Genomic DNA, 26,547 nt, shown 5'->3' with positions numbered 1-26,547 from the left:
CAAGGGCGCCGCTCTTTGCGCCGGTCCAATCACCAGTAGCAGGGACTTCACCCGTCGGAATCGAAGCCTCGGATTCCCCCCTGCTGTTCGTCCAACTAGGCATGTCGCCCGGAGCTCATCCCCCGTCCACTCCAGCTAGCCGTCTAGTACGGAGCCGTCTCCCGCTTCAGCCATTCTAGCGTCAGCTCGTCCTTCTCGAAGAACTTGCTCGTCTTGTCGAACACCTCCTTGTGGTAGTCGTTGATGAACTGCCTCTCCTCCTCGGTCAGCAGCTTCAGGTCGACGAGGTTCCGGCAGTGCGGCGTCAGCGTGACGTGCTCGAATCCGAGGTACGGCTTGTCGCCGAACTTGTGCGTCGTCTCGACCTCCTTCACGATCACCATGTTCTCGATGCGGATGCCAAACTTGCCGTCCTCGTAGTAGCCTGGTTCGTCTGAAATCACATTCCCAACGGAGAGCGACACCTCAGAGAACTGCACGCGCGTGCCGATGCCGATGGGCCCCTCGTGGACGTTCAGCGATGACCCAACGCCGTGGCCAGTGCCGTGTCGGTAGTCGAGACCTTCTGCCCAGAGGAACTGTCGAGCCAAGGAGTCAATGGCAAATCCAGTCGTGCCCTTGGGGAATCTAGCACGCTCCAACGCAATGTTGCCCTTCAGCACGAGCGTGTAGGCCTTTCGCTCCATCTCCGTTGGCTCGCCGAAGTGCAGAGTGCGCGTCGTGTCTGTGGTGCCGTCCAGGTATTGTGCTCCCGAATCGCATAGATAGATGGCCTTGGGGTCGATGGTCGAGCAAGCGCCCTTCTCTGGCTTGTAGTGGATGACGGCTGCGTTTGGTCCTGTCGAGGAGATGGTGTCGAAGGAGAGACCGATGAAGTGCTGGTGCTTGGAGCGTATCGCCTCGAGCTTGTCTGCGCCGTCCACTTCGTCCAGCGTGGCGCCCTTGTTGATCAATTGGTCTTCCAGCCAGGCGAAGTACTCCGTTAATGCAGCACCGTCGCGGATATGGCATTGCCTCATACCCTCCAGCTCGACCTCGTTCTTGATCGCCTTGGCGTCCGCGATGGGACTGCGCACCTCCTCGACGCGCTCCTCGCCGCCCAGTGCCTTGCTCAGCGCCCATGATGCTCGGGTGGATGTGAGGAATTTTGGCTTCGCGTCGGTTTCACTCGCGGCCTCAAGCGCCTTCGCACTGAGCGCGGTGACATCCTCAAAGATGGCCTCGTAGGGTCGAATCTTGACTTTGTCTCCTAGATGGTCCTTGACGTTCTGGGGCAGTTTGCTCTCATCAACGTACAATGTAGCCTCCTTGGGTGTGACGACGGCGTAGGAGAAGAAAACGGGATTGTAGGGGATACTGCGACGGTCAGTGTAAATAGTCTAGACATAATAGTCGGTGGATAGGAATCGAACATACTCGTTGCCGCGAAGGTTGTACAACCACGCAATCTCGTCGAGCATGGAGACTACGAACCCCACGCTCTTCCTCTTCTCCAACTCCTTTCTCAGCTCGTCCAGCTTGTCGTCGAAGCTCTTTCCAGAGTACTCGAGAGGCTGCACGCGGACCTTTTCAATGGGTCTCGCAGGTCTGTCCTGGCCCCAGACCTTGTCCACGAGGTTCTCGCTAATAGCCTTGAGCTCACCACCCTTCTTCTTGATCTTCTCCGTGATCTTGCGGGCATCACCACCGGTGACGACGGTCGGGTCGACGCCGACGACCTTGCCCCCCTCGACCTGGTCTGCCGTCCATTCCTGTATCGTGGGGACGTCCTGCAGCCCTTGCTTCAGCAGCTCCCAGTTGCCGTCGAGCTGCTTCTCGGCCTGGTTGAAGTATCGTCCGTCGGTCGCGAGCGCCGCCCGGTCGTGCGTGACGACCGCGTAGCCGGCGGAGCCCGAGAATCCGCTGATGAAAGCTGTCGCGAGAGTCAGTCAGTTTCGTTATCTCCGGCTCGGTTAGAGGTGGGATAGGCGGGTTGCTAACCTCGACGAGCGTCGCATGGAGCGATGTACTCGGACTGGTGGCTGTCTTCAGAGGGAATCACTGCGAATAATTATTAGTTGACTGTATTGTACTCGCGTGTACGTAGACTCAAATAATGCAGAGAGGAGGGGAACGTGGGGTTGCATTACTGTAAATGTCGATCTCGTTCTCCTTCATGAGCTTGCGGAGCTCGGCGAGCCGCTCGGTCGTGTGCACCTTCTCCATGTCTAAGGTTGGGGTAGAGCGGAGGATGCGAGAGGAGGAAAAGACTCTACGAAAGGGTGTAGAAGTCCTGGCGGCAGCATACAACAGGGACGAGGATCTGGAGAGGGCCGCGGCGAAGGGACCGTGGGTGTGCAGGTGTGCGTGTGCGTGGGAGCGCAAGATGAAGTGCTCTGCGGCAGGCATTGATTGAACAAAGTAGATGGGGATGGGATGCGGGAGGAGGGGCGGCGTATTACATACGCATGTGCATACCAATGGGTTAATGGTTGCCACTTGCTGGTTACCAGGAGATACTTTGCTTGCTTGCAGCTACACAGTTTTGCTATTAGCTAACTTTCTCGTATCGATATCTGCTAGTAATCTACGGAATATCGGTATTTGTACGCCGTCTCTACTATTACTTTTCATCTCTGCCGACCTCTCATACTACCCGTGTTTACAAGTAAGTATAAAGAAGTTGAGAGGACCTCTCGAGGCGAATCATTTTTCAACCTCGGAGTACGACAATAGTGTCCAATTGATCCCACCGTATCGTATACATGCTATGCCTAACATCTGCCGTCTCCCATTCGACATTCGAGCTCCGAGGCGAGTGGAGAATGACGTCTTGAAAGCGTTTAGCGTTGTATTCGTACTTGTTTTTTCTTTCTTCGAGTGTGTATTCTGCCATGGAGATTCCTAATTATGATGAGACTAAAGATGATGTAGAGACTAGTACTAGTACTGTGGAAAGGTCAATACTGTGATAATATTAACAGATGAAGGAGAAGAAAGAAGAGAAAGAGAAAGAGAAAGAGATGGAGGGGAATGTCGAGGTTCAGATCCATCGTATCGTCCACCTAGGTATCCATCGCATATCGATAAGTGGGGGTGATGGTTGACAGGTTTCATCACGTGACAACAGCCTTGCATGGCGCAGTCCAGCCAGTGCAAACAATCAGAAACAACACCTTACTGTTACATACCTACACATGGATGGTCCAGGTCAATCCTCAAACAGCAATCCAGTCGCTACTAACGCCGTACATATCTGTCTGTTGGGATCCTCCTAAAACGCCTGCACTGCCTCTTCCTACGCCCCATCTGCATCGGCACCAACCGTCCACCCAATCTGCGACTACGGTAAATATGCGATTCGTGCGCCCGCCGCACCCGCTCAGATCGTCTTTCGCTCCGTAACAGGTACGCCCGCCTGTTGCAAAGAAAACTAGGGCAATCGCCAAAGAGGCAAAATCCCCAGGAATCATCTTCTGGGGACGTTTCCGAATACTCTAAAGATCCTTCTGGGCCTCTCTTCCTCACGGCGACTGGAAATTAGTGCCACGAGCCCACCATCCTCAAAAAGTGTTCTTTTTCTTCCAAAGAGGCCACCACCACATCGCCTCGCGACAGGTAAGTTGGCTACATTTCGATTTTCTTATTTCTTATTATCATAGAATCTCCATGTATTCCTCTACTCTTGCATCCTTTACCTTTCTTTTGTGTCTATTCCATTGCAGAACTTCCTCATCCTGATCCATCTTCATCATGGCGACGCAAATGGCTACCATGGTTATGCCCATGCTGGACAGCCCTAGCTATTCCAAGCTCTATCACGATCCTGCGTTTGGCTACGACCAGAGTTGGGAATCCACTAATTTGCAAGCACACAGTGGATACTATCAATCTCAAGACAACAACGTCACAATGGCGGACGCTCCGCCGCCAAGCCAGTCTCTACCGCTCGGCCTGGAAGAAATAGAACGACTGGTCAAGTCCCTCTACGAGCCCGGAAATGCAAAGAAGATCTCTGAAACAGAAGCAACATTGCGAGTTTTGCAACACTCACCGCAGGGTTGGGAAATTGCAGATGCTTTGCTGAACAACAGCGATGAGAATGTTCGATTCTTCGGAGCCCTTACCTTTACTATCAAGCTCAACAACGACTCGTAGGTTCTACGCTTACTGTTTGTAAGATGTGCTCTCTAATTTTTATTATTGTAGTGCTTCTTTGAGTGAAGAACATTCACAGCAACTTCTTTCTAAACTTATTGTATGCCGCCACCCCTTCTTCAAACGTTTTCATGCTCACAGCCTCGCAGTATCATTTGGTCTCAAGGGATGGCACCTCAGTGTCCACGCGGAAGCTGTGCTCAACACTGGCTCAGTATTTTTCCAAGCCCGTCTCAACTTGGGAGAATTGCATCAGGAGCTTGGTTCTTTCTTTTGCACAGAAACAGCCTGTTCTAGATGATGATCTTGACTCACAGCCGTCCACCTGGGACGTTCTTCCCCAGTTGTCAGATAATCAGGTATTAATCCTATTGGACTTTGCCATGAATCTGTCCGAGGAGGTGAAGAAGTTATCTAATGCGCCCGAGTAAGTCATGAAGATCACCTTGTTATATGACACAGCAACTGACATGCACCAGTCGGACTCCTCATAAGCGAATGATCGCAAATGCTGAGAGTATCGAGGCTCTCCTGCAGGTCTCATTCGGGCGTGGTATCAAATACTTCTCCACTCCAGAAAAGGAGGAGAGTATGTTCCATGGAGAGAAACTATGTGTGGCTTCTCTCAAGTGTTTCTCTGTAGGTCCTTCTCACATCAACAATGCAAAGCCTTACTGACATATGCAGGGATGGGTCGGCTACGCTCAATCGGAGTTCAAAGAGGTCCCTGAAAAGATGCAATACCTCAGATCTGTCTCGGAACTAGCGTTGTCGTGCCTCGAGTACCACGTCGATGATGCTATGGAGACGGTTGCCGAAATCCTAGAGAATTACCCAAAGTTCTTTGAGACGAAACATCTCAATCTGCTTTGGTCTGCGATAATGAGTCCCTGGGGCATAGAGATCCTCAAGAATCTAGACGCTGAAACCGTCTCCCTTGCGAGGATCATCGTTGCATACGGACAAATCTTGCTAGAGTCAAAGAAGCTCTTCCAAGAACATGAAAATGAGCATCACCAACAGGTTATGTGTAAGTTTGAATGCTAGCATCCTTGAAGATTTGACACAGCTAACATTTCCAGCTGTATTGCACGAGTTACTCAAGTACCCCGACTTCGTCGGAGTGGACGATGAAGTTGCGCCAGTCTTGTTGGATTTCTGGAGCAACTACGTCAACACCATATCCGAGGAATCCTTCCAATTTCTGGAAGAAGACACCAAGCCTGCGTGGCTCGAGAAGGCGGCTGGTCACGTCTTCCAAGTCGTTGCAGAATTCCTACAGAAGATCATATTCCCTCCCGCGGAGGTTACGAAGCAGTGGGATTCGGATTCGAAGAAGACGTTCAAGGTGTTCCGCATTGATGTTCGAGACATCATACAAGAAGCATACGAGGTCCTGCGGGAAACCATTCTAGAGCAGTTCATCGACTTCACTATCCGCGCATTCGACGCTACCAACTGGCTTGAGCTCGAGGCCGGCCTTTTCTGTTTAATTTCTATTGGCGACGCGATGACCGAGTCGAATGATTCACGCCTTCAACGTCTCTTCGAGCGTCCGTTGTATCAGGTCATTTCTGGCAACGGCGAGATCCCTGCGGTCACACAGCGTACCGCTGTTGAGATGATAGCTGCCTTCGACAGCTTCTTCTTACGACACCCGGAGTACTTGCCGCAGGTTTTGCCATTCCTCCTAAGCGCTCTCGCTCAACCATCTTTGGCCCACGGAGCCGCTAAATCGTTCGCATCGCTTTGCTCCGAATGCCGGAAGTCGCTCACAGGAGAGCTGGGATCTTTCTTTCAGATGTATCAGCAGTTCTTGAGCTACCAGACGGCGGAGGAATTCACCAAGAGCCGAGTGCTCGAGGGAATTGCAGCAATCGTCCAAGCCCAGGATTCCGACGAGAAGCGCCTCGCCGGTGTTCAGCAACTGTTCGAGTATATTGCACATGATGCCATGCAGGCTGTCAACATCACAAAGGAGGGTGGTGATGCTGAACAGGGTCAAGTCCTCGCCCTTACAACTTTGAAATGCCTAGCTGCCATCGGGAAGGCATTGCAAGCCTCCGACGAAGAGGTGATCGACTTAGTGTCCGACCAAAGCCCGTCGCAGTTCTGGACGCAAGGTCCAGGAAAACCCATTCAGAACCAGATCATCAACTTCGTAAACTATCTCACTCAAGTGTTCCCAATGAGCGACGAGATCATCGAGGCAGCATGCAACGTCCTGCGCGCCGGCTTCAAGGAGACCGTGCCGGGACCGTTCGTGCTGCCACCATCAGTCACGATCGATTACATTCTTAAGACGAATGTACAGACTCCACGCCTCCCCTACGTGCTCGACACCGCCTGCTGCTGGATATCCTGCCACAAGCTAGACAAGTCACCAGATTTCCAAGTACAAGTCCAACGACTCCTACATCACGTTTTGAGCATACTGCAAGCCCTGCAGAACCCCCGAAACGACCCCGAGATATCAGTGGGCTGCATCGAGCTAATCCAGAAATTCGTCAGCACCAACGCACGAATCTTCACGACTGAGAGCCCCGAGGTCCTCAAAGCCATGTTCGACTTCTCCGTCGAATGTCTGCAATCGCCGGAGGTTCTACCCAAGCGCGCGGCAGCCCAGCTCTGGAAGGACATCTTCGAGCTCGCGGGCAACACGAAGAGCCAGGACCAGAGCACGGGACAGGACATCATGAACCACTTCGGCGCGGCGGTCACTTTTGCCCTGATGTACAACATCTGCGGCGAGGTGGACTACACGAGCCTCGAGCACGTTCTCATACCCCTGCGCAAGCTCATCACGGCGGACCGCAACGCAAAGGCGAACATCACGAATGCTTTGACGTCGCAGCCGCTGATCATCCGAGTGAAGGACGACCCGAATACTGAGAACATCGTGCGACGGTTCATCGAGAGTCTTATGCGGTAAGTCTGAACCCTTTCTTTTATCCTATCAATATCTTGTAGCTTATTTGACATATATATACAGGAACGCGAGATCCTCCTCAGCATTCAAAGAGACCGTCAAAGAGTTCTGGCAGAGATGCAAGCACATGCAAATGCAATTCGCGCCGCAATACATGCACCCGGGCCACCGATTCGCCCTCGGCGTCAACTGAACGGCCACAACGTCACCCTCCATCTCCAAATCCAACCTGACTGCCCTTTTTTTCTCCAACCCATCCAATCTTCACGAACCACTTAGAACTCAGCAAACGCAGCCAGCGCAAACGTCAGACCGAACGACATCTTCAGCGCGACGTTGTTCTGCACGAGCGACCGCACATTGGTCTTCTTGAGCCGGTTCTGGAGGTACGAGTACGGGACGATGTGGATGCCGCGCGATTCGAGGAACTAGAATAATTCTTCTGCGTCAGCCAGCCGTTTGCTTTCTTCCCGGATAACAACAAATAAAACCACCCCTTTCCCTGTTGATACTTTTCTTGCAGCGAGCGAGCGCGTAGACTTTTGCATGGCGCAGTGTGGCGTACCCTCCATTGCGCCCGGTCGGGAGGTCCACATAGCATACATAGCATAACCATAGCATACAATCAACCCCACAACCCTTTTAAACACGTACCTGAACAAACACAACCCCCAACCCAATAATCACAGCCAGCGGCTTACTGAAAACACTCACGCCCAGCCCCCCCAAAACACCCAACACGCTGCCCAGGCTTATCTGCTTCACGACCCTCGGGCTTAGCACCGGCGCGCTCGATTGCTTCAGGCGTAGGTCGGATGTTATTTTCGCGAGCGGGTCAGGGGCGTCGCATCGGATGCGGGTGGTGGATAGCTGGTGTGAGAGGAGGAGGGGTGTGGAGAGGAGGATTGGGGTTGTGAGGAGGAGGCTGCGGCGGAGGCCGGGGAGGAGGAGGGTTGCGGTTGACATCGGGGCGGGGGATGAGAGGTGTCGTAGGGGGATGTTGTGGAGGTTGCGGGGGCGGGGGATCATGAAATTGAATTTATGTATGTGTATGTGTTGGAGGTGGATTGGAGGTTCAATTGGTGATTGAAGTCTGTGGTGGAAGTGTAGATGTAGGTGCAACTGGAGGTGGAGGTAGAGGTGAGGTCGGGGATACAATACTGATGTCATTGGTCTTTATTTCGGTGGAGCTTTAATTCGATTGGTTGCGTTTTGAACAGGCGAGCTTGGACCCTGAGTTTCCTAAGTGTGAGTACCTGAACTGTCCCGTCGCATCTTCGTGTCGTTTGTTCCCCTCGTTCAGTTCTGTTGCATTCGACAACAACAATTCACCACCGAACGTCTCTACACGCAATTGCTACTCCCCAGCTAATTATGCGGACGCCGTACCCTCCATAAACCCCTTTCCAACAAGACATTCGTTTATATATATCCCACAATGGCACCCCAATCCCTCCACCTCACCCTAGCAAACCTGCTCATCCCCGTCGCGATCCTGACCTTCGCGGCGGGATTCTTCCCCTACAAGCCATTCATGCCCGGGCTCGCGACGTTCGAGGAGCTGCGCTGGGACGACAAGTGGGATTGGCAGCGCAGGGGGACGCCGGAGAGGAAGTTCGATAGGCTGGTTTTCATGGTGGTAGATGCGCTGAGGAGTGATTTCGTGTATGGGAATGGGAGTGGGATGGAGTTTACGCAGAGGTTTGTGAATTCCCAGGCCTTCTCCTCAATTGAATTGGGCTTGAGTTTTGGGTTACATGAATTAAATTGGAATGGCGACTGATAATTGACACAGCTTGATCCGCGACGGCGCCGCCCTCCCCTTCACAGCGCACGCAACCTCCCCGACCATAACGATGCCCCGCGTCAAGGCCATCACGACAGGCTCGATCCCCTCGTTCCTCGACGTGATCCTCAACTTCGCAGAATCGGACACGACGTCGACGCTCGCGGCGCAGGATACGTGGCTCGCGCAGCTGCGGGCGCAGGACGGCGGGAAGGGGAGGCTCGTCATGTATGGCGACGATACGTGGTTGAAGCTTTTCCCCGGGTTCTTCGAGCGCCAGGATGGGACGAGCAGTTTTTTTGTTTCGGTGGGTCCTGTGCTTTCGGTTTTCCTTGCATTGGGGGGGTGTTAAGGGTGTGTGTGTGTATTGTATGAGTGTGCTGATGTGTGGAGTAGGATTTCACTGAGGTGGATAACAATGTTACGAGGCATGTTCCTGGCGAATTGCTGAACACGGATTGGAATGCTATGATCATGCATTACCTAGGCCTGGATCACATCGGGCATAAGACGGGGCCACTTGGGTACGCATCCCGTTTCTGTTGGAAGAAAATGAGGGGAGACTAACGCATATACATACAGACCCAACATGATACCCAAACAAGTCGAAATGGACTCGATAGTCCGCGACATCTACACGGCCATCGAGAACGAAGAACACCTCGAAAACACACTGTTCGTCCTGGCAGGCGACCACGGGATGAACGAGGGCGGCAACCACGGCGGATCGGCTCCGGGAGAGACGTCCCCCGCCCTCGTCTTCATGTCGCCGAAGCTGAAGAAGATCACCGAGTTCACGGATCGCACGAGTCCTGCGGAGCCTAAGGGCGAGTTCGAGTATTATAAGAAGGTCGAGCAGAGCGATATCGCGCCCACGCTGGCGGGGTTGCTCGGGTTCCCGGTGCCGAGGAATAATCTCGGGGTGTTTATTGAGGAGTTTTTGTTTCTTTGGGATGATGGTATGTATGGAAGGAGGGAGAGTTGGGTAGTGGATATCTTTTCGCTGACTAAATTATAGCTTCTGATCGCATTCAATTGCTCCTACGAAATGCGGAGCAGGTCAAGAAGATCGTCGAAGCTACCTATCCGAACTTGTACTTTGGCTATGACCGTAAGGACTTTAAGACAGATTGCGGACAGTCTCTTTCGGATGGCGAGAAGTTGGCTTGCAAGTGGAGTGGCGTGGTAGATATCATGGGGACCTTTGCTACGATTCATCCGAGATTGAGGATTAGCCAATTGTACTGGGTAAGTCAGGGCATATCAAACATTGTGATGGAAATACTTTTTTGTTCAATGCTGACATATGTACAGTTCCTCCGCGCTGCTCAAGAGACCATGAGCACCACTGCATCAAACTACGACGTCTCCAAACTGGTCCTGGGTACCTCTATAGCTTTTGCGGCGTTCAGTCTAGCCTTCTTCTCACTCAACCGCACTCGGCCTTTCTCATTCACCGGGATCTTCTTCACGCTTACTCTGCTGCTCTACGGCGTCCTCATGTTCGCATCCTCCTACGTCGAGGAAGAGCAGAACTTCTGGTACTGGATGACATCCGCCTGGTTCTTCTACCTGTTCATGCAAGCCTCTCGCGAGGCCTGGCAGTCATGGTTCATCTTCCACCCCGCCATCGTCCTCCTGTTCCTCCACCGCATCACACGACGATGGAACCAGACCGGGCAGAAGTTCGCCGGGGCACCGGACATTGTGCACTCGTCACTGTTCCGAGGGAGCAGCAGTGTCGTGCTGTGGAGCTTGATTGGCGCGTGCTACATGGACATCACAATGCGTCTTGCGCGACACGTCGCCCGATCAGTTGCTGGAAAAGACGACCCACCCGGCAAGGATGGAAAAGTGGAAGAGACCAACGAGGGGGAGCGGCTCATGGGAATGATGGCCGTCTTCCCCCTCGGCGCAACGGCATTCGTGTTCAAGTTGGCATTCACCGTGAACGACGCGCCCGAGTTGACCAGGGGAATCGCACATGGGATGCTCTACTGGGCTGCGAGTCTCGAATTGGTCGGTCTAGCGAGGATGGTGTTTGGAGGTATCGCTCTCGTCACGGGCTGGATGGTACTCTATGAGTGGCGAGCCTCGAGGGCACGAATGAGTTCGGAGCAGGGCAATGGCAGTAAGTACATTGTTAGAGATCGGATTTGAAATACTGACGTTGTTCACACAGATCTTGCGGTCTCGCTCTTCGACCTATTCACCCTATTCCTCATCACGCAGACCAAAGCAGAAAACATCCCCCTCTACCTCATCTTCCGCATGCAAACCTTCCTCCTATGTACGTATCCGTCCATCCTCTACCCAACACGACACTAACCCCTCTCCCTTAAAGCATTCCTCGACCTCTCCCCCACCGCCATATCCCTCACCAGCCTTCTCCTCGGGCAAACCACCTTCTTCGCCCTCGGAAACAGCAACGCCATCTCCTCGATCGACCTCTCCAACTCCTACAACGGCGTATCAGGCTACAACGTCCTCGCCGTCGGCGCCCTGCTCTTCGCATCCAACTGGGCGGGTCCTATATACTGGAGCCTCGTCGGCGTGCTCCTGCTCGGCAGCCACGGCCGCAAGCAGCGCCACATCGCGACGGGAGAACTCGACGCGCGGGACTGGGTCGCCGTGGAGCGGGAGCACCTGATCAAGCTTGCGGAGCGGGAGAAAGAGGGCGCGGAGCGGAGACAAGATCCCGGGGCTTGGAGGCAGCATGTTGGGTTGCTTACTTTGTTCATCTCGGGGGCTACTGTGGCGGTCATGTTGGCTTGCACGGTGCTGAGGCAGCATTTGTTTATTTGGACGGTGTTTAGTCCGAAGTACCTCTTCGCGATGGCGTGGGGTGTAGGGCATCATTTGGGTGTTGATGTCTTGCTGGGTGGGTGTTTGTGGTGGCTTGGGACGTGGTGAATGTGAATATACTGTGCTGGTTACAGTGATCTATAGAATTAATTGTCATTTTGAGGTCAAAAGAGACCCGTAGTGTGTATCTATACTTTATGCTCTGATTGATGAAGCATCCCATGATGCTATACCGAGGCAAACCACGCCTCAGTGAAATTATAACCGCAGAAAACCCTCCCATCCCTATCACCAAACACCAAAAATAACACCCCCAACCCGCCTTCAACCCCCGATCAGACATCGGAAACCCACATCCTCATCCCCTCCTGACTCCTCCACATCACGCCGCCAGCCCTCCCAATCGACCCATCCCCATCAACCCTCAACTCCTCCCTCCACTCGGTGCCCCTACCCCCCGCACCACGAGTCTCCTCATCCTCATCCTCCTCCTTCCTCTTCCTCCTCACCCTCATCGCCTTCGCCCTCCCCCTCCCATCCCTCCTCTTCCCAACCACCAACAACCGCTCCGCCTCCCCAGCCTCAAACCTCGGACCACGATAGTCCCCCTCAACCAACGCATCGCTCCTCTTCCTCATCACCACCTGCTTCGCCTTTCCCTTCCCCTTCCCCTTCTTCTCCTTCTTCTCCTTCCCGGCACCCACAACCGCCGCACGGGACACAGAAGAACCAGGCAACACAGTCCTCGCGGTCCCATCCCGCATCAACGCGGCAATCACCTCATCAGTCCTCTTCGTCGGGCGGGCGGGGCGGGTCGGCGGGTCGCGGACGGGGCCTGAGATGTCTTCTTTTCTGATCTTGGACGCTGCGGAGGAGAAGGAGGAGGAGCCGCCGCTGGAGGAGGTGGTGCAGATGCTGGAGGTGAAGAGGGTGCGGATGCTGGAGGTGGAGGTGCGTTTGAAGAAGCGGGTTGCTGGGTTTGTGGGTCAGTTGAGTTTCTGTCTTTAGTTGAATTTTACATTTCTTTTGTGGGAGGTATCGTCGCTGTTTTTTTTTGGGAGGGGAGGGGGATGTGGAGGGGAAGCGAAGTTTGATGTTTTTGTCCTTTTAAAAGTGATGGTGATTTTTTTGGTGGATGATTGGGAGAGAGGGTTTGGATGATGGAGTTGAATTACCTTTAGCCCTGAGAGATGGCATTTTTGGAGATTGGAGGTTGTTTAGGAAGAAAAGTAAGGATTGTAGTGATGTTGGTGTTGATGGTAGTGGTGATGCTGTTGTGGGAAGTTGGAGTTGAACTCCAAGTTTTCGTGGTGTTGATTGTGTTTGGTCAAACTTGAAGTTGGTGTTGGCGTTGATGTTGATGTTCGTTTGCTGTTTGCTCTGTTGCTGTTGATGCGGTGGATGAATTCGCAGAAGGAATTTTACTTTAAGATAGATAATTGGTAGGTAAACGAGTCTGAGAAGGTTGAGGCTGTAGGGTTGAGGGAAGAGAGAGAGAAAGGTGGGAGGGCAAGAGGTCTTATCACATTCGCTTTCACTTGACTGCTTGGCGTGAATGGTCGAGAGGCATTTTCACGCTGGGTGAAGGTGTGTTCAGTGAAGAGTGAAGGTGAAAGTGGGCTCATTGGAGGGTGAGAGGGGAAGTGTGTTCACTGAAAGGTGAAAGTGAAAGATGACCTCCCAAAAGCAAAGCTAACGGTGAAAGTGGAAGCAGAATGGAAAACGGAAATATTTCTTCTTAGTGTACTCAGAGACAACATTTAGCACAATGATACATCTACATATGTTCTATGTGTATGGGTATAAGATACAGTCAGTGTTCACAAAGCTCCTCCCAGAACCCTCACGAGCCACATCGACAACTTGACACTCATGCTGACTTTACGTTCCGGCTTCTCGAATTCAGATTCGTCCACCTTCTTCGCGTACTCGCCGAGCCACTTGACTTCCTCGCCGAGGCGTCTGCGCAGACCCGGATCAGAAGTCGCGATGATAACGTTTGCCTCCAGGTCGAGTTCATACGAGCGTTTCGTGTAGTTCGATGACCCAACAATCGTCAGGCTGGGGTCCTCATCTACAGCAGGTGCCTTTGTAGACGCAGAGGAAGCAGCAGATGGGAATGTAACCCATAATCCCTTTGCATGATAAGTCCAGCCGCCTTCCTCGTTGACTTTACCACGCTGCCACTCTTTCAGCTGTATGCTATCATCCAGACGATCGTGGCGAACTTTGCGGAGGAAGTTCTTGGCTAGATGGGTATATGCATCGGGGAGCATACCACTCACGCCTTTGGAGCCATAGAAGCCATTGGCGTAGGGATGTGCAGTCAAGACGGTGCCACTGGCAGGTCGTGTCGAGAGCAGCAGCCGTCGGAAGGATTGTGTCATGTTGAAGTAGCCAGCCGTGAAGGTCCATGTGGCAGGGTGGAATGGGGCCTGGGATAGTCGAGTCAAGACCTTCGTGATTGCCGGCAGCTCAGTTGACGTATTGAGGAGGGGAACTAAGGACATGACTGGGTAGATGGTGGTCGACGAAGGTCCAGAGGAGAGTGCCTTGGGAGAATTGGAAGGTGTCAGGAGGTGTGAGAGGTGCTTGGAGGCGGCAGACCGGAACTCTTTAGGACTTGCAAGAGGCGATGGCGCAGAGTTGGACGAAGGCCAGCTCATGGTGTACCCGGCGGGTTCAGCAGATGGTTGGATGTCGAAAGAGAGGTCACAAACGCCCGAGTGAATCTTGGAGAAGTATTCTGCCAACTCGGCTGACTTGAAGAGATGATAGCGGTCTTGTCTATTCGTAAAGTAGTCAGACGAGAGGTTTGCGCCGGACATGATGATCTCGTCATCGACGCCGTAGAGCTTCATATGCTGCAAACCCCAGCCCTCGTTAATTCGCTTAGGAACGACCTTCTTCCTCAGGCCGGTGAGATTCGGAGTATGGAACATCCGAACTTCGACTCTGTCGCCGAACTCTGCAATCAGGGGGGCGAGTAACGAGGCACATGATGCTTTCGGAGTCTCCCGTGTACCACGGAGGGCATCGGTGAGGAATGATACCTTAAGGTTGGGATTCTTCTGTAGGGCTGAGCGGATCGTCGAGATGAGCTCATGTTCAGTTTTGCCAATGTATAGTGTGCTGAGATAGACGCGTCTTTGCGCTCGGGAGATCCTATCCTATGAGAATGTTAGACATAGAGTGTCTGAGAATCATCTAATTCTATTCCAATTGAAGAACCTAGATAGTCGTGGACTAATTGACAACACATCTATATTATACGACAAAATGACGAAGAGCAGGATTGTAACAGAAATATTATTATTATGGCATGGTATCATAACAAGAAAATTGAAGATTTCGTCGCAACACGTGAATTGACGTACCTTTAGCGTCTCATAAAATTCTGATGGCGTTTGCAGCACTTGAATCTGCTCAGGTTGAACCTCAAATCGCGGAGCAATCTTATCCAAGTCTGTAGTTATTGTAGCGAGCATTGATGCTTGCGATTGAGGTGTAGTTGACGACATGGGTTGTCCGCTTGATGTCGAGTACCTCCGCGCAGGGCGAATGGAACGACTCGATACGCGACAGACGTGCTTGATACTGGTCAATGGACCGCGTGCTCTTATCACAGTCCGTATTATCATGATGTGTCGATGTTCGAGTTGGACTTATGATATTCCAAGCTTTTCATTATGCACGTTTGATGCCAGGGATACCGTCAATCAGCTAGTCCACTTTTGGATGATATCTTGGCACTCCACTTCGCCGTCAACCCAACATCATTGAACGGACAGCTTCGACAGACCTTCAGCAAGCAGCCACCGCCGCAATGTCGACTCTTCTCAGGACGCTGCGGAATCTCCGCCGAGTCGGCCTCAAGGTGAGTAACTATCCCAGCCTCTTTGACCATCCGCGGTGCTAATTGACCCCGTCATGTAGGATTTCGGCCACCAAATGCAGGTACGCATTACCTTCTCACCTCCGCGCATTCCCTCGCAGTCTATCTAACGTCGATCGCTCGCTTCACACAGCATATTGGTATGTCGTAAGAGACTCCTGGAGAGAGGGTGCGGCAATTGACAGCATGACAGGCGATACCAAAGCGGGAACGTTCATTGGACTTGACAAATATGGCAACAAATACTTCGAGAACTTGGCCGAGGAACTTCCTCGTGAGTCGCCTTTCAAGGATACAGCGTCGGAAGCTGGGGGATAGCATGGGACTGACAATTGGACGCAGTGAGGACGCGCTGGGTGGATTACAAGGACCATGAATTTGATCCGTGAGTAATGATGCGGGCAGTCTAGGATTGGACTCTTCGATTGACTGACTGTGACTAGGTCCCAGATCGAGCCCGGATGGTATGATAAACCTGGAACGCTTGGTTTTCACGACTGGAACTGATTCAATTGACACAGGCACGCCTGGATGTCCTACTCCGTAGACCTCCCCCCAACACAGGACAAGCTCCTCCAGCGACAGATCCGCGTCTGGGAGCCAACAGAGCACCGACCAACACTGACCTGGGGCAGTGCCGCATACAGGCCATACAGCACGTACGTGGTCGATCTCATTAAATCGAAAGAGCAAACAAACAACTGGCGTCGTGATCCGACAGCTAACACGTAGTACAGGACCAAGCCGAAGTACGCAGCCTGGAAGCCTGTCGCGAAGCCCCGACAGGCGGCCACTACTAAGCAGTAAAAAAGAGCCCTCAGGAGACAATTTTTCGTTTTTGCGCTTACCAGGCCATGTAAATATCATATCAAAGACAGAAATGGAATGCGTGCGTGTATCATTGATCGAGTGCGACTTTTCCGTCGTTTCTTCTACTTCCTTTGTGTGAGCTCGTGGTACCGACAGGCCACGCACGAAGTTTGCGATACTTGTTTGCTCCGTGACCTCCGTGTTATCTTGGTGTACCCTCGGCATGCGTGTAGGTGGGCGATCCATGTACTTGGCGTGGATAAGGGATGCCAACAACGTGGGTGTGATTGAATCCCACGAACGAAGGCGCGGTGCGTGTGCGTGTGCATATGTTGGGGGAGCACGACATGGCGATGTGCGACACCTGGTAGAAAGGAGACTATCACACTGTACCAACCCGCGGGAGAGCGAACAGCCCAAATGAAGCGATGCAGTCATGTCCAATCGAACATGTATCACCATCCATTGTTCTCTTCCAGAATACTCCGTACAATCTAATCCAATACAAACACAGCAAAACAAGCGCAATTGAACCACCATACATCGACCATGGACTAACACTACCACGAAGTATTGTGAAAACAACCACACCACCCCCTCCAATAGACTGTGCTGCGTAAGGCCAAAAGCCCCATAATCCACCAATTCCAGCCCAATCCTACAGCAAGGAATGAACCCTCGCCATCCGAACACATCCATCCTCCGCCCATACCACCACCCTCCCAATCCGATCCCCTATCGTAACGTAATATCCTCTTCAATCTCAAGTGTACATTTCTTTTCACCTACTCCGTACTTACTATGTAAATAACAGAAACCCAATAATCTGGGCCGCCTATGGAAGTTCCATTCCACACATAGCCCGAGTGGACCGCTCCGGTCATAGTGGGTGGGTGTTTTCGCATTCCTGAGTGCCAACCACCCCGACACCGGATGCGCTCTCTACTCTGACGACGACGGTTGAGAGAACATGAGTGTGGGGAAGAAAAGGCACCGTTCAAGATTATTTCATCTTGGATCAGATAGATTCAATGTGACTATATCCCAATCAATATCAACATCAATACCAACACCATACAACATAAAATATAAACATGGAACCAGGAAAAAACGACATGAACGTGAAACGTATCCTTTGAGAGTTATATGGTGCTGGACTGGTAGTTTTCTTTCTAGAATTGCACTGAATCTATGGGGTATGGGGTAACGCGAAAGGGTGGGCGTGGACGTGGTACTGGAATTGGTTCTACTATTTGGGTGAGAGTAAGGGCAGGGGGGTGGAGGGAGACAGGTTACTGGAAATCCAAAAATATTATATTTGAAGCGCAAGAACAGTTAGATGATTGCCTATGTGGTTATAGCTAACATGCGACTGTAGGAATATTGTAGAGAAGTAGATGTGTAGATTTATAATGTACTACTCCATACAGCTACCTACCTAGGTATATATCATAGAAGCATGCGCATACATAGGTATACAAACACGTTAAAAATACCTAATTGATATTCATATGCATTCTGTATAAACAGACACCCATGTACGTGACATTTGTGTCAGTACGTTCTTAATTGCCTTGATCTTGATTTTTGTCGATTTGTTTATTTATACTCGGTGTTGTTTTCCATTGAGGTCTCAATGCGCTGTTATTGTTGACATCGTTGTTGTGGGCACCAATTACCATGTGAAGGGAAACCCTGGAAAAGGACTACTTGTATCTATAGCGATGCACCGACGCCGAGAGGGCAGGAGGATAGTCTCAAGGTACATGCATGCACGTTGTTGATGTTGTGATCGATGCAGCGGAGGCGGTGTACGATGTACGTCCGTACTGTTTTGTTACGACTCACGAACATCAAGGCTGCTAGTTCACAGCGCCACGACCATTGGCTAGAAGGACAGTAGACTAGCCTCTTCCTATTGCAAGCATAAATTCTCTCGTACAGTCGTACCTACACTACAAAATGACCAAAGACCGTCGGAAGGGCTGGAAGGGCGGCAGTATTTCCTCGGTAGCACTACAAGTACTGTATCGTTAACGGCCCGGAGACGGGAGATTTGAAATGAGGCTTCATGATTGGGTTGGGAATGGGCCGATGCGATGCGATGCGTTGGGATGGGATGGGGCATGTTGCATGCACAGCACGAAAACGATGGGGGGAGAAATAAACGGGCCGGCGCACGTGGAGGGAGGGAGGTTGGGCTGGTCAGTTCGCTGGAATCGAGATTGGAAGAATGTGGACTGGTTTTGGTCCAGGAAGATCCATGTACTTTACCGCAATTGGGAGGTGGAATGGGCGTTGACTACTTTTTGCATCGTTCGTTGTGTGTTTGGATGGATTGATTGCAGAGTGGATTGGTGAATTGGTGATGACATTCATCGTCGGCTTGAGTCTAGCTATGGTGCCTAGGTACTCCTAGGTATGGGACTCGTACTCCGCATTTCTGTGATGTATGCAGGTAGCGGTGCAGTGGGAGGAGTCATCTGCCCCACCGGCCGGACTAAGATCCGTTTCGTCGTCGTCGGTGAGTCAATTCGAGTCAAGGTGAGTTGACTTGGGTTGAGACCGTTGAGTTCGAATTGGAGCTGCTGCTGCTTGATGACAATATGCGGCGCCGGCAGTCGTTCCGATGCGTCGAACGCGAGTGCGTACAGGTACGAGCAGATGCACAGTAATTCTATGTTTGTATGATGTACAACTGCTTAGCGATAGGCAATTGATGGTTTTATTGGTCGCAGATAGGTGAAATGCATGTGATGATTCAGTAGGATTATTTCGTAATTCATAGGATGCATCACAATAGTACTAAATACTACAGACGGTGAGTTATTCAGGTATGGTCAATAAATAGCAATGGATTGAGGGCATTCAGAACGGATTATCGTCCTGTTCACATGGATGATGGTTGGATGGAGGGGAGGATGGAGGTGCCTATGGCGATACACCAGTGGCCGTAGACGTCAGCACAGGAAATCTCATCTTGGGAAAATCGTCTAACCCGCAATGGGTATAGATTAGAAGCCGCTGGTGGGTCGTTCTTTCCGATACCGACCAGAAATCTAGCTAGAACCATCGACTAAACTGTATTGAGACTAGATTTCCACCCGCCTTTGCCCATAACCCGTTTGCAGGTGGCAGCAGCAGTTGCAGTGTAGGCGAGAAGTTGCTCAATCGTTCTTGCCTGCAGTTGTGCAGTTGCTCTCTCCATCTACTCGTACTGTATCGCTCTTGCCTGCATAGCTGCAAAGTTGTAGCTGCATTTGCTACACTTCACTGCTACTTCGCACTAGTCGCTCTTGCCTTCTGCATCGGTAATCATAACAGCCATTAGCTCCTTCCATCCCATCCATCCCATCCATACCCATCCGTCCCGCCAAAAGTGTCTCCACCTTAATTCCCAAATCTTCATATCCTCCCTCTTGCCTCTCCTCCTCCACTTCCTTTCTCTTACTCTTCCTCCTCTGGTTTCTTTCTTTCTTTCTTCGACCTCCTCCTCTAAACAGACTCATCTTTGTCTCTCCCCTCCACAAACTATCCATCCACCTCCCTCCTTTCTTTCCTTTTCTTTATCCCGCCTCGACTTGTCTTGTCTTACTCCTCCAAGACAACCACCACTCCACATCCATTGTCTCACCCACATACGGCGACAACCATTCACAGCCCATCACGGCGCGCTGTGCTTACTCCAATCTACAAGCACATCACTCTTTCATTCGTATGCGCCCGTCCTACCCCGCCACCAAGACAGAGACCCAGACCCAGACCGAGACCGCGATCGTCCTGCTCTTCAAACATATGTCCTCCACTCGTAGCTAGATGTTCGCCCGTTGCAAAGCCCCGACTTGGGGGGTCGATGATTTCTCAAAATGTTTTGAGCGAGAGTAAGTTTGCTATTCCCAATTCCATCTTGTACTCCCATCAATCCGCCACCGCCGGTGGTGGTGGTCAGCGGGTTGTCCCCCAGAGCTATGCGACCTCCGCGCGACGCATTTTTCGCCGTCATCGAGCTTCCTCCGCCGACCAGGGAAGAACGTCATAACCGCATTGCGCCATTGCGACATTTCGAACGCCACAGCAACAGGAAGGGAAACCTTCAATATTATTGCACTGCATACATCATACCAATCATGATAGCTTTGGCCCAATGGGAAACTGTAATAGTTATCGTTTTACCACTGTTGCTCCTGGCATGTGCAAATCAATCAATTGCTCTGTACCACCGACTTCCGACCGCCTCCATAGCTCTGCCATTGACCCATCACATACCGCGCGCATTGCAAGACATTGACTGACTTTATCACCCACAGCTATCTCCAAACATTATTCCCCCTCATAGTCTGCGGAGTCTCTCTCCTCTATCTCCTCTTCCAGTCCTATCAAGCTGCTAGAGCCTCAAAATATTACCACGCATATTCACAGCTCGATGATCCCCGCAATGTCTGGTCAATACGAACTCCTCACTACGACGCCAACGACGATGCCGACAGCGACACCGAAGATGAGCTCGAACGCAACGAACGGTTGGCATTGCGCCCCTCCCTCTCCCGCAATACTGCTTCCACGATGGCTGTCAACAAACCCAAGGGAGAGATCACGGTGGTCGTGCTAGAGGAAGCCACCGTCCTGGCTGCGTTGGGCTTGCATGTCGCCATTTTCTTTACGGGAGCATATGGCCACAAGGGTCAGATTGCAGCCATTGCGAACATTGCCACCTGGGCGTACGTTGCGACGCTCGCATCCTTGCGTCTGCTTCTCTCCAGCACCCACAAGCTCTCTTTTCCCCGACTCTGGTACCACACCGCGTTCATTTACGGCTTCCAATGGGTCTTCTCCGTCCTCCTCTTCCGCTCGGCCCTCCTTCATCCGCAATCGAAGCTCCACCAAAAGTTCGCGATCGTGGATTTCGCTCTCATCACCCTCCTTTTCCTCATCTCATTGACTTCCCGCAAGGGAAATAAGGCGGTGGAGCTGGAATATGAGGGAGATATTAAACCCGCACAGGAGCCGATCGCCAGCGTCCTCTCGCTCGCGACTTTCACATGGGTTGACTCGATCGTCTGGACAGGATACAAGAAGTCTTACGAGCTTGCTGATGTTTGGAACCTGGCCCCGAAGGACAAGGCGGGCGCGGTCATTGAAAACTATCGCCAAGTCAAAAAGACCTCTGCCCTCGCCTACCACCTGCTCAAACATTTCAAGCGCGGATTGCTGATCCAAGGTTTCTGGGCAGTCATCTCCGGTTTCCTCACTTTCGCGCCCACTATGCTCTTGAAGGCCATTTTGGAATACATCGAGGCGCCCGAATACACCCCCCGGAACGCTGCCTGGTTTTACGTCATCCTCCTCTTCGTGTCCGGATGTGCCTCCGCACTAGCCGACGGACAGGCTCTCTGGATCGGTCGCAAGATCTGTATTCGACTCCGTGCTGTTGTCATTGGAGAGATCTACGCAAAGGCATTGAAGCGTCGCGTGGCTACAGGCGCTGACAAGGTCCTAGGAGAGAGCAAGGCAAAGGCGAAGGGCGAGGACGAGGAGGAACAGCCTAAGGGAATCAAGAGGATCATGACTTTCGGCCGAAAGAAGAAGAAGAACAACGAAGAGCCTGGCAAATCCACGACCGAGGACGATACCGCCAAGACAGGCGACGACGAGAGCCAGGTCACCACCGGAGCCATCATCAATCTCATGGCCGTCGATGCATTCAAGGTCAGCGAGATCTCGGCGTACCTGCATTTCCTGTGGGCGAATACTCCCGTTCAGGTCGTCATGGCTGTTGCATTGCTCTACAGAATCCTTGGTTACAGCTCGATCGCAGGCATTGGCATGATGGTCATTCTCCTGCCCATCAACCTGTATGTGGCTAAGCAGTTCTCTGCCATCCAGAAGCTCATCCTTGCCGCCACGGATGCCCGTATCCATTCTACCAACGAGGTCCTAAGCAACATCCGTATCATCAAGTATTTCGCTTGGGAGCAGCGCTTCATCGGAGTTGTCAACGACAAGCGCTACCAGGAGCTTGCTCATCTCAAGCGCCGTTACATCCTCTGGGCGGTTGCTGCCACCATATGGTCCGGTTCTCCCATCCTTATTACTTTCCTCTCGTTCCTGGTCTACACCAAAGTCGAGAACAGGGATCTCATTCCCTCCGTCGCCTTCACTGCCCTTTCGCTTTTCCAGATTCTACGCATTCCGCTTGATCAGCTAGCTGATATGATCGCCCACGTTCAAGAATCTAAGGTGTCGGTCGACCGTATCGAGGAGTACCTGAGCGAGCCAGAGACAGATAAGTACTCGCAACTCATCAGCAAGAAGCAGGATGCGGATGGAAATCCCGTCATTGGATTTGAAAACGGCACATTCAGCTGGGGCGGAAAGGATATGACGGATAAAGCTTCCTCCGAGGCCTTCAAACTCATGGATCTGGACTTCGAATTCAAGGTTGAGGGTCTTAACGTCGTGATTGGTCCAACCGGCTCCGGCAAAACATCCCTTCTAATGGCCCTGCTCGGAGAGATGACAAAACTGAAGGGAAGCGTTTACCTACCTGGTGGTGTCAGCCGCGAAGACTTGAAGGCCGATCCCACCACCGGTCTCACGGAGAGTGTAGCCTACTGTGCCCAACAGGCTTGGCTTGTGAATGGAACCATCCGCGACAACATTGTCTTTGCCAGTACCTGGAACGCCAAGCGGTATAAGGATGTCATCGAGGCCTGCTCCCTTCAACGTGATTTGGATATCCTTGACGGCGGAGACCAAACCATTGTCGGCGAAAAGGGTGTCACGCTTTCGGGAGGACAGAAGCAACGTATCTCTCTTGCACGTGCAATGTACAGCAAGGCTCGCCATGTCCTTCTTGACGATGTCCTCAGCGCTGTCGATTCCCACACCGCCAAATGGATTTTCGAGAAGGCTCTTACTGGACCTCTGATGCGAAACCGCACTTGTATCTTGGTGACACACAACGTCAGCCTGTGTCTTCCGCCATCTGATTTTGCCATCGTGCTTGATAATGGTAGGGTAACTTCACAGGGAACCCCCGCCGATGTCATCAACTCTGGCAAAATGACCGAAGATCTTACCAAGTCTGTACCGGCCTCGCGTGGAGCATCACGAGTCCCTTCTCTCACCAACCTCAACGCGAACGGCGAAGAAGCTGCCGATGACCACCATGCAAATGGACTGATCAACGGCGATGCCTCTGGACCCACGGATACTAAGGCAAGCCCGAACCCTTATGAAGAGACAAAGGCTGAAGGTGGTGTCAAATTGAGCATTATCATCATGTACCTCAAGGCCATGGGCCCATGGTACTACTGGATTGGAGCCGCATTCACTTTCGCCGCCCAGCAAATTTCGTCGGTCTCGACAAACGTCTGGATTCGTCAATGGGCGAATTCGTATGCGGACAAGAGTATTAATGCAATGGGACACCATGCGCGAACCCCGATTACCCACGTCCCGACATTGAATGGCCTCGGCACTTGCCTTAACAGCGGCACCTGCAGCTGGAATATTCCCTTCTTCAGCACGCCCGACAAGGCACAGTACTCATACGGCATGATGCAAACCAGCTTCACGGCGAATAAGAATGACGATGTCAACTCTGATTACTTCCTTGGAGTCTACGCCATTCTTGGTCTGATATTCATGTTCATCACATTCATCCGAGAAGGTTTCCTGTTCAGCGGCTCATTGGCGGCATCACGAAGAGTTCACGAGCGGCTTGTTCAAGCTATCACTCATGCAAAGTTCCGTTTCTTCGATCAGACGCCCCTTGGTCAGCTCATGAACCGATTTTCCAAGGATATTGAGGCTGTCGACCAGGAGGTTGCGCCTGTGGCTATCGGTGTCGTGCATTGTCTCGCTTCCATCATCACTATCGTCATCCTTATCTCGATCATCACACCTGGGTTCTTGATTGCCGGCGCTTTTATTACCATCTTGTACGCCGCTATCGGTCGGTTCTATCTCAGTTCCTCGCGCGACCTCAAACGTCTCGAGTCGGTCCACAGGAGTCCTCTCTACCAGCAATTCGGCGAGACCCTATCTGGAATGACCACCATCCGTGCATATGGCGATGAGAGGCGATTCATCCGCGAGAATCTCACCAAGATCAACACTCAACATCGTCCCTTCATCTACCTTTGGGCAGCTAACAGATGGCTCGCATTCCGTGTTGATGTCGTGGGAGCTTTGGTTTCGTTCTTTGCCGGCGTCTTCGTGCTTCGCAGCGTCGGACAGATCGATGCTGGTGCCGCTGGATTGGCCCTCACATATGCCGTCACTTTCACCGAGAACGTCCTGTGGTTTGTGCGACTCTACTCCGCCAACGAGCAGAACATGAACTCGGTCGAGCGTATCAAGGAGTATCTCGATGTCGAACAGGAAGCCGCGCCCGTCATTCCCGAGAACAGGCCACCAGCCAACTGGCCAAGCCAAGGTTCGGTCGAGTTCATCAACTACAGCACACGCTACAGGCCCGACTTCGACAAGGTGTTGAAGAATGTTACGTTCAAGATTCTTCCCGGCGAGAAGGTTGGTGTCGTTGGTCGCACAGGTGCAGGCAAGAGTTCTCTCGCCTTGGCTCTATTCCGAGCACTGGAAGCAGAGGAAGGCAAGATTCTCATCGATGAAATTGACGTGGGCTTGATCGGTCTTCAAGATTTGCGAGAGAATATCGTCATGGTACCGCAAGATCCTACACTATTCACCGGCACCATTAGGAGCAACTTGGATCCCTTTGGCCTCTTCACCGATGAGGAGATCTTCCAAGCCCTGCGCGAGGTCCATCTCATCTCCTCCAACACCTCCAGCGCCACGTCGATTGCAAGCTCACCAGAACGCCCAAGCACTCCTCAGCAGGCCATCGAAATCCCCAACTCCACGTCGGCACCAATCGTATCGGACATCAGTGCAAGCTTCAACGTAGGCTCTACGACGCACCCGTCGTCTATCCTTGCAAACCCCGAATGGCACCACGCAAACGCGGCCAATGATACGATCCTGGCCATACCTAGCGCATCCGCTGCGAGTGCTGAGCAGCCAGCTGGCGGCGCCGCACAGAGTGACAACAAGAATCCCTTCCGCAACCTCAACTCGCCTGTCTCGGAGTCCGGCTCCAACCTTTCCCAAGGTCAACGCCAGCTCTTGTGTCTCGCTCGAGCATTGCTCAAGGCTCCCAAGGTCCTTCTCATGGACGAGGCCACCGCCTCTATCGATTACGCCACTGACGCCAAGATCCAAGAAACCATCCGCGAGATCAAGAACACCACCATCACCATCGCCCATCGTCTGCAGACTATCATTGATTACGACAAGGTGCTCGTCCTGGACAAGGGTGAGGTGATTGAGTTTGGCGATCCATGGGATCTCCTTCAAAGCAAGCACTCTTTCCACGACATGTGCGAGACCAGCGGCGAGATCAGCACCCTAGAGAAGCTTGCGAAAGAAGCACACGATTCCAGGAAGAAGGCCAATGCTACGGCTTAGGAGACAAGCATGTTGTGGCGATTGTTGGGACTACAATGATAGGACGAATACACACATAGACGCGGAGCCAGCCATGCTACTATGAAAGACTGATAGATATCGGATGGACGGATACATACATTGGCATCGACGGCCTCTCTCTCTCACTCACGACATACGTATCGCTCTCCGCATTCCACAAACGTTTTCCCTTCATTTCTCGAGTCATCATCGGCGACGGCGGTATTTTGGATTACCCCTTTTTCCTTTTCCTACCCAGGCTCTCTCATTTTCCGTCACTACACTATAGTAGTTACTGCATATGGCGTTTTCTTTTTCTTCTTTTGCTTCATCTCCCATTGCTACGTACGTCACACTGGCTTCCTTTTTTCCTTTTCCTTTTTGTCCTCTCGAGCCCCCAAGGCAAGGGCTTGTTTTCCGCCCTGCAGGGGTTCCCCCAAAAAATGTACATATGGCGTCGGCAGAAGAGATACAGTAGGGGTATAGGGGGTATATGTTGATGGCAGAGAGATACCAGCTACACTGTGAGATGGAAAGGGTGGATAAAGGAACGGAAAGGTGTAATAAACCAACCAATGAATAAATGGTTCATAGCTACCTAGCTGGGCTACCTATTGTTATGTAGCATAAGCATGGCATGGCATGGCGTGGCGTGGCTGACTTCGAATTGAAGTGAAGTGAAATGTTCTTGATAGT

The 26,547-nt window shown here is 52.0% G+C and overlaps 10 protein-coding genes across 10 annotated transcripts; 5 read left to right on the top strand and 5 right to left on the bottom strand.

Annotated features, from left to right (window-relative positions):
* Positions 1–143: 143 nt before the first annotated feature.
* Positions 144–2,205, bottom strand: BU24DRAFT_359699 (putative Xaa-Pro aminopeptidase P; the record flags this gene model as incomplete). Its single annotated transcript, XM_033524056.1, has 4 exons — positions 144–1,356; positions 1,417–1,912; positions 1,981–2,040; positions 2,130–2,205. 4 exons carry the CDS (start codon positions 2,203–2,205, stop codon positions 144–146), a joined length of 1,845 nt encoding a protein of 614 aa, XP_033377189.1.
* BU24DRAFT_92511 (uncharacterized protein) lies at positions 2,045–2,983 on the top strand. Its single transcript, XM_033534813.1, has one exon. The coding sequence runs from the start codon at positions 2,405–2,407 to the stop codon at positions 2,885–2,887; it is 483 nt and encodes a 160-aa protein (XP_033377188.1). The 5' UTR covers positions 2,045–2,404; the 3' UTR covers positions 2,888–2,983.
* A 528-nt stretch (positions 2,984–3,511) lies between these two features.
* BU24DRAFT_92621 (ARM repeat-containing protein) lies at positions 3,512–7,386 on the top strand. Its single transcript, XM_033534814.1, has 8 exons — positions 3,512–3,597; positions 3,851–4,133; positions 4,189–4,237; positions 4,287–4,564; positions 4,617–4,776; positions 4,825–5,167; positions 5,220–7,065; positions 7,130–7,386. The coding sequence occupies exons 2-8, from the start codon at positions 3,892–3,894 to the stop codon at positions 7,257–7,259; spliced, it is 3,048 nt and encodes a 1,015-aa protein (XP_033377187.1). The 5' UTR covers positions 3,512–3,597; positions 3,851–3,891; the 3' UTR covers positions 7,260–7,386.
* Positions 7,065–8,164, bottom strand: BU24DRAFT_429127 (uncharacterized protein). The gene is made up of 2 exons (XM_033529656.1): positions 7,721–8,164; positions 7,065–7,494 (listed from the first exon to the last, which is right to left on the bottom strand). Exons 1-2 carry the CDS (start codon positions 8,030–8,032, stop codon positions 7,342–7,344), a joined length of 465 nt encoding a protein of 154 aa, XP_033377186.1. The 5' UTR covers positions 8,033–8,164; the 3' UTR covers positions 7,065–7,341.
* Positions 8,165–8,359: 195 nt separating this feature from the next.
* Positions 8,360–11,801, top strand: BU24DRAFT_402677 (GPI ethanolamine phosphate transferase 2). The gene is made up of 8 exons (XM_033525537.1): positions 8,360–8,767; positions 8,862–9,159; positions 9,249–9,376; positions 9,435–9,811; positions 9,871–10,100; positions 10,167–10,983; positions 11,035–11,142; positions 11,197–11,801. The coding sequence occupies exons 1-8, from the start codon at positions 8,505–8,507 to the stop codon at positions 11,763–11,765; spliced, it is 2,790 nt and encodes a 929-aa protein (XP_033377185.1). The 5' UTR covers positions 8,360–8,504; the 3' UTR covers positions 11,766–11,801.
* Positions 11,802–11,992: 191 nt separating this feature from the next.
* BU24DRAFT_468631 (uncharacterized protein) lies at positions 11,993–12,854 on the bottom strand (the record flags this gene model as incomplete). Its single annotated transcript, XM_033532540.1, has 2 exons — positions 11,993–12,630; positions 12,833–12,854. 2 exons carry the CDS (start codon positions 12,852–12,854, stop codon positions 11,993–11,995), a joined length of 660 nt encoding a protein of 219 aa, XP_033377184.1.
* A 623-nt stretch (positions 12,855–13,477) lies between these two features.
* BU24DRAFT_359589 (uncharacterized protein) lies at positions 13,478–15,178 on the bottom strand (the record flags this gene model as incomplete). The annotated part of the gene is made up of 2 exons (XM_033524050.1): positions 13,478–14,827; positions 15,035–15,178. The coding sequence occupies 2 exons, from the start codon at positions 15,176–15,178 to the stop codon at positions 13,478–13,480; spliced, it is 1,494 nt and encodes a 497-aa protein (XP_033377183.1).
* Positions 15,179–15,483: 305 nt separating this feature from the next.
* On the top strand, positions 15,484–16,764 carry BU24DRAFT_497737 (NADH-ubiquinone oxidoreductase-like protein subunit; the record flags this gene model as incomplete). Its single annotated transcript, XM_033534299.1, has 8 exons — positions 15,484–15,534; positions 15,594–15,614; positions 15,686–15,692; positions 15,746–15,826; positions 15,895–15,937; positions 15,996–16,016; positions 16,074–16,211; positions 16,290–16,764. 8 exons carry the CDS (start codon positions 15,484–15,486, stop codon positions 16,357–16,359), a joined length of 432 nt encoding a protein of 143 aa, XP_033377182.1. The 3' UTR covers positions 16,360–16,764.
* A 2,771-nt stretch (positions 16,765–19,535) lies between these two features.
* On the bottom strand, positions 19,536–20,025 carry BU24DRAFT_92414 (uncharacterized protein). The gene has a single exon (XM_033534812.1). It carries the CDS (start codon positions 19,899–19,901, stop codon positions 19,626–19,628), a length of 276 nt encoding a protein of 91 aa, XP_033377181.1. The 5' UTR covers positions 19,902–20,025; the 3' UTR covers positions 19,536–19,625.
* Positions 20,026–20,040: 15 nt separating this feature from the next.
* Positions 20,041–26,026, top strand: BU24DRAFT_92410 (P-loop containing nucleoside triphosphate hydrolase protein). The gene is made up of 2 exons (XM_033534811.1): positions 20,041–20,243; positions 20,670–26,026. Exons 1-2 carry the CDS (start codon positions 20,179–20,181, stop codon positions 25,849–25,851), a joined length of 5,247 nt encoding a protein of 1,748 aa, XP_033377180.1. The 5' UTR covers positions 20,041–20,178; the 3' UTR covers positions 25,852–26,026.
* Positions 26,027–26,547: the final 521 nt, after the last annotated feature.

This window comes from Aaosphaeria arxii, assembly GCF_010015735.1.
Source record: "Aaosphaeria arxii CBS 175.79 unplaced genomic scaffold BU24scaffold_16, whole genome shotgun sequence".
NCBI classification, from domain to species: Eukaryota; Fungi; Ascomycota; class Dothideomycetes; order Pleosporales; genus Aaosphaeria; species Aaosphaeria arxii.
Note: the sequence above shows the minus strand (reverse complement) of the source record. Positions and strands in the feature narration are given on the sequence as shown.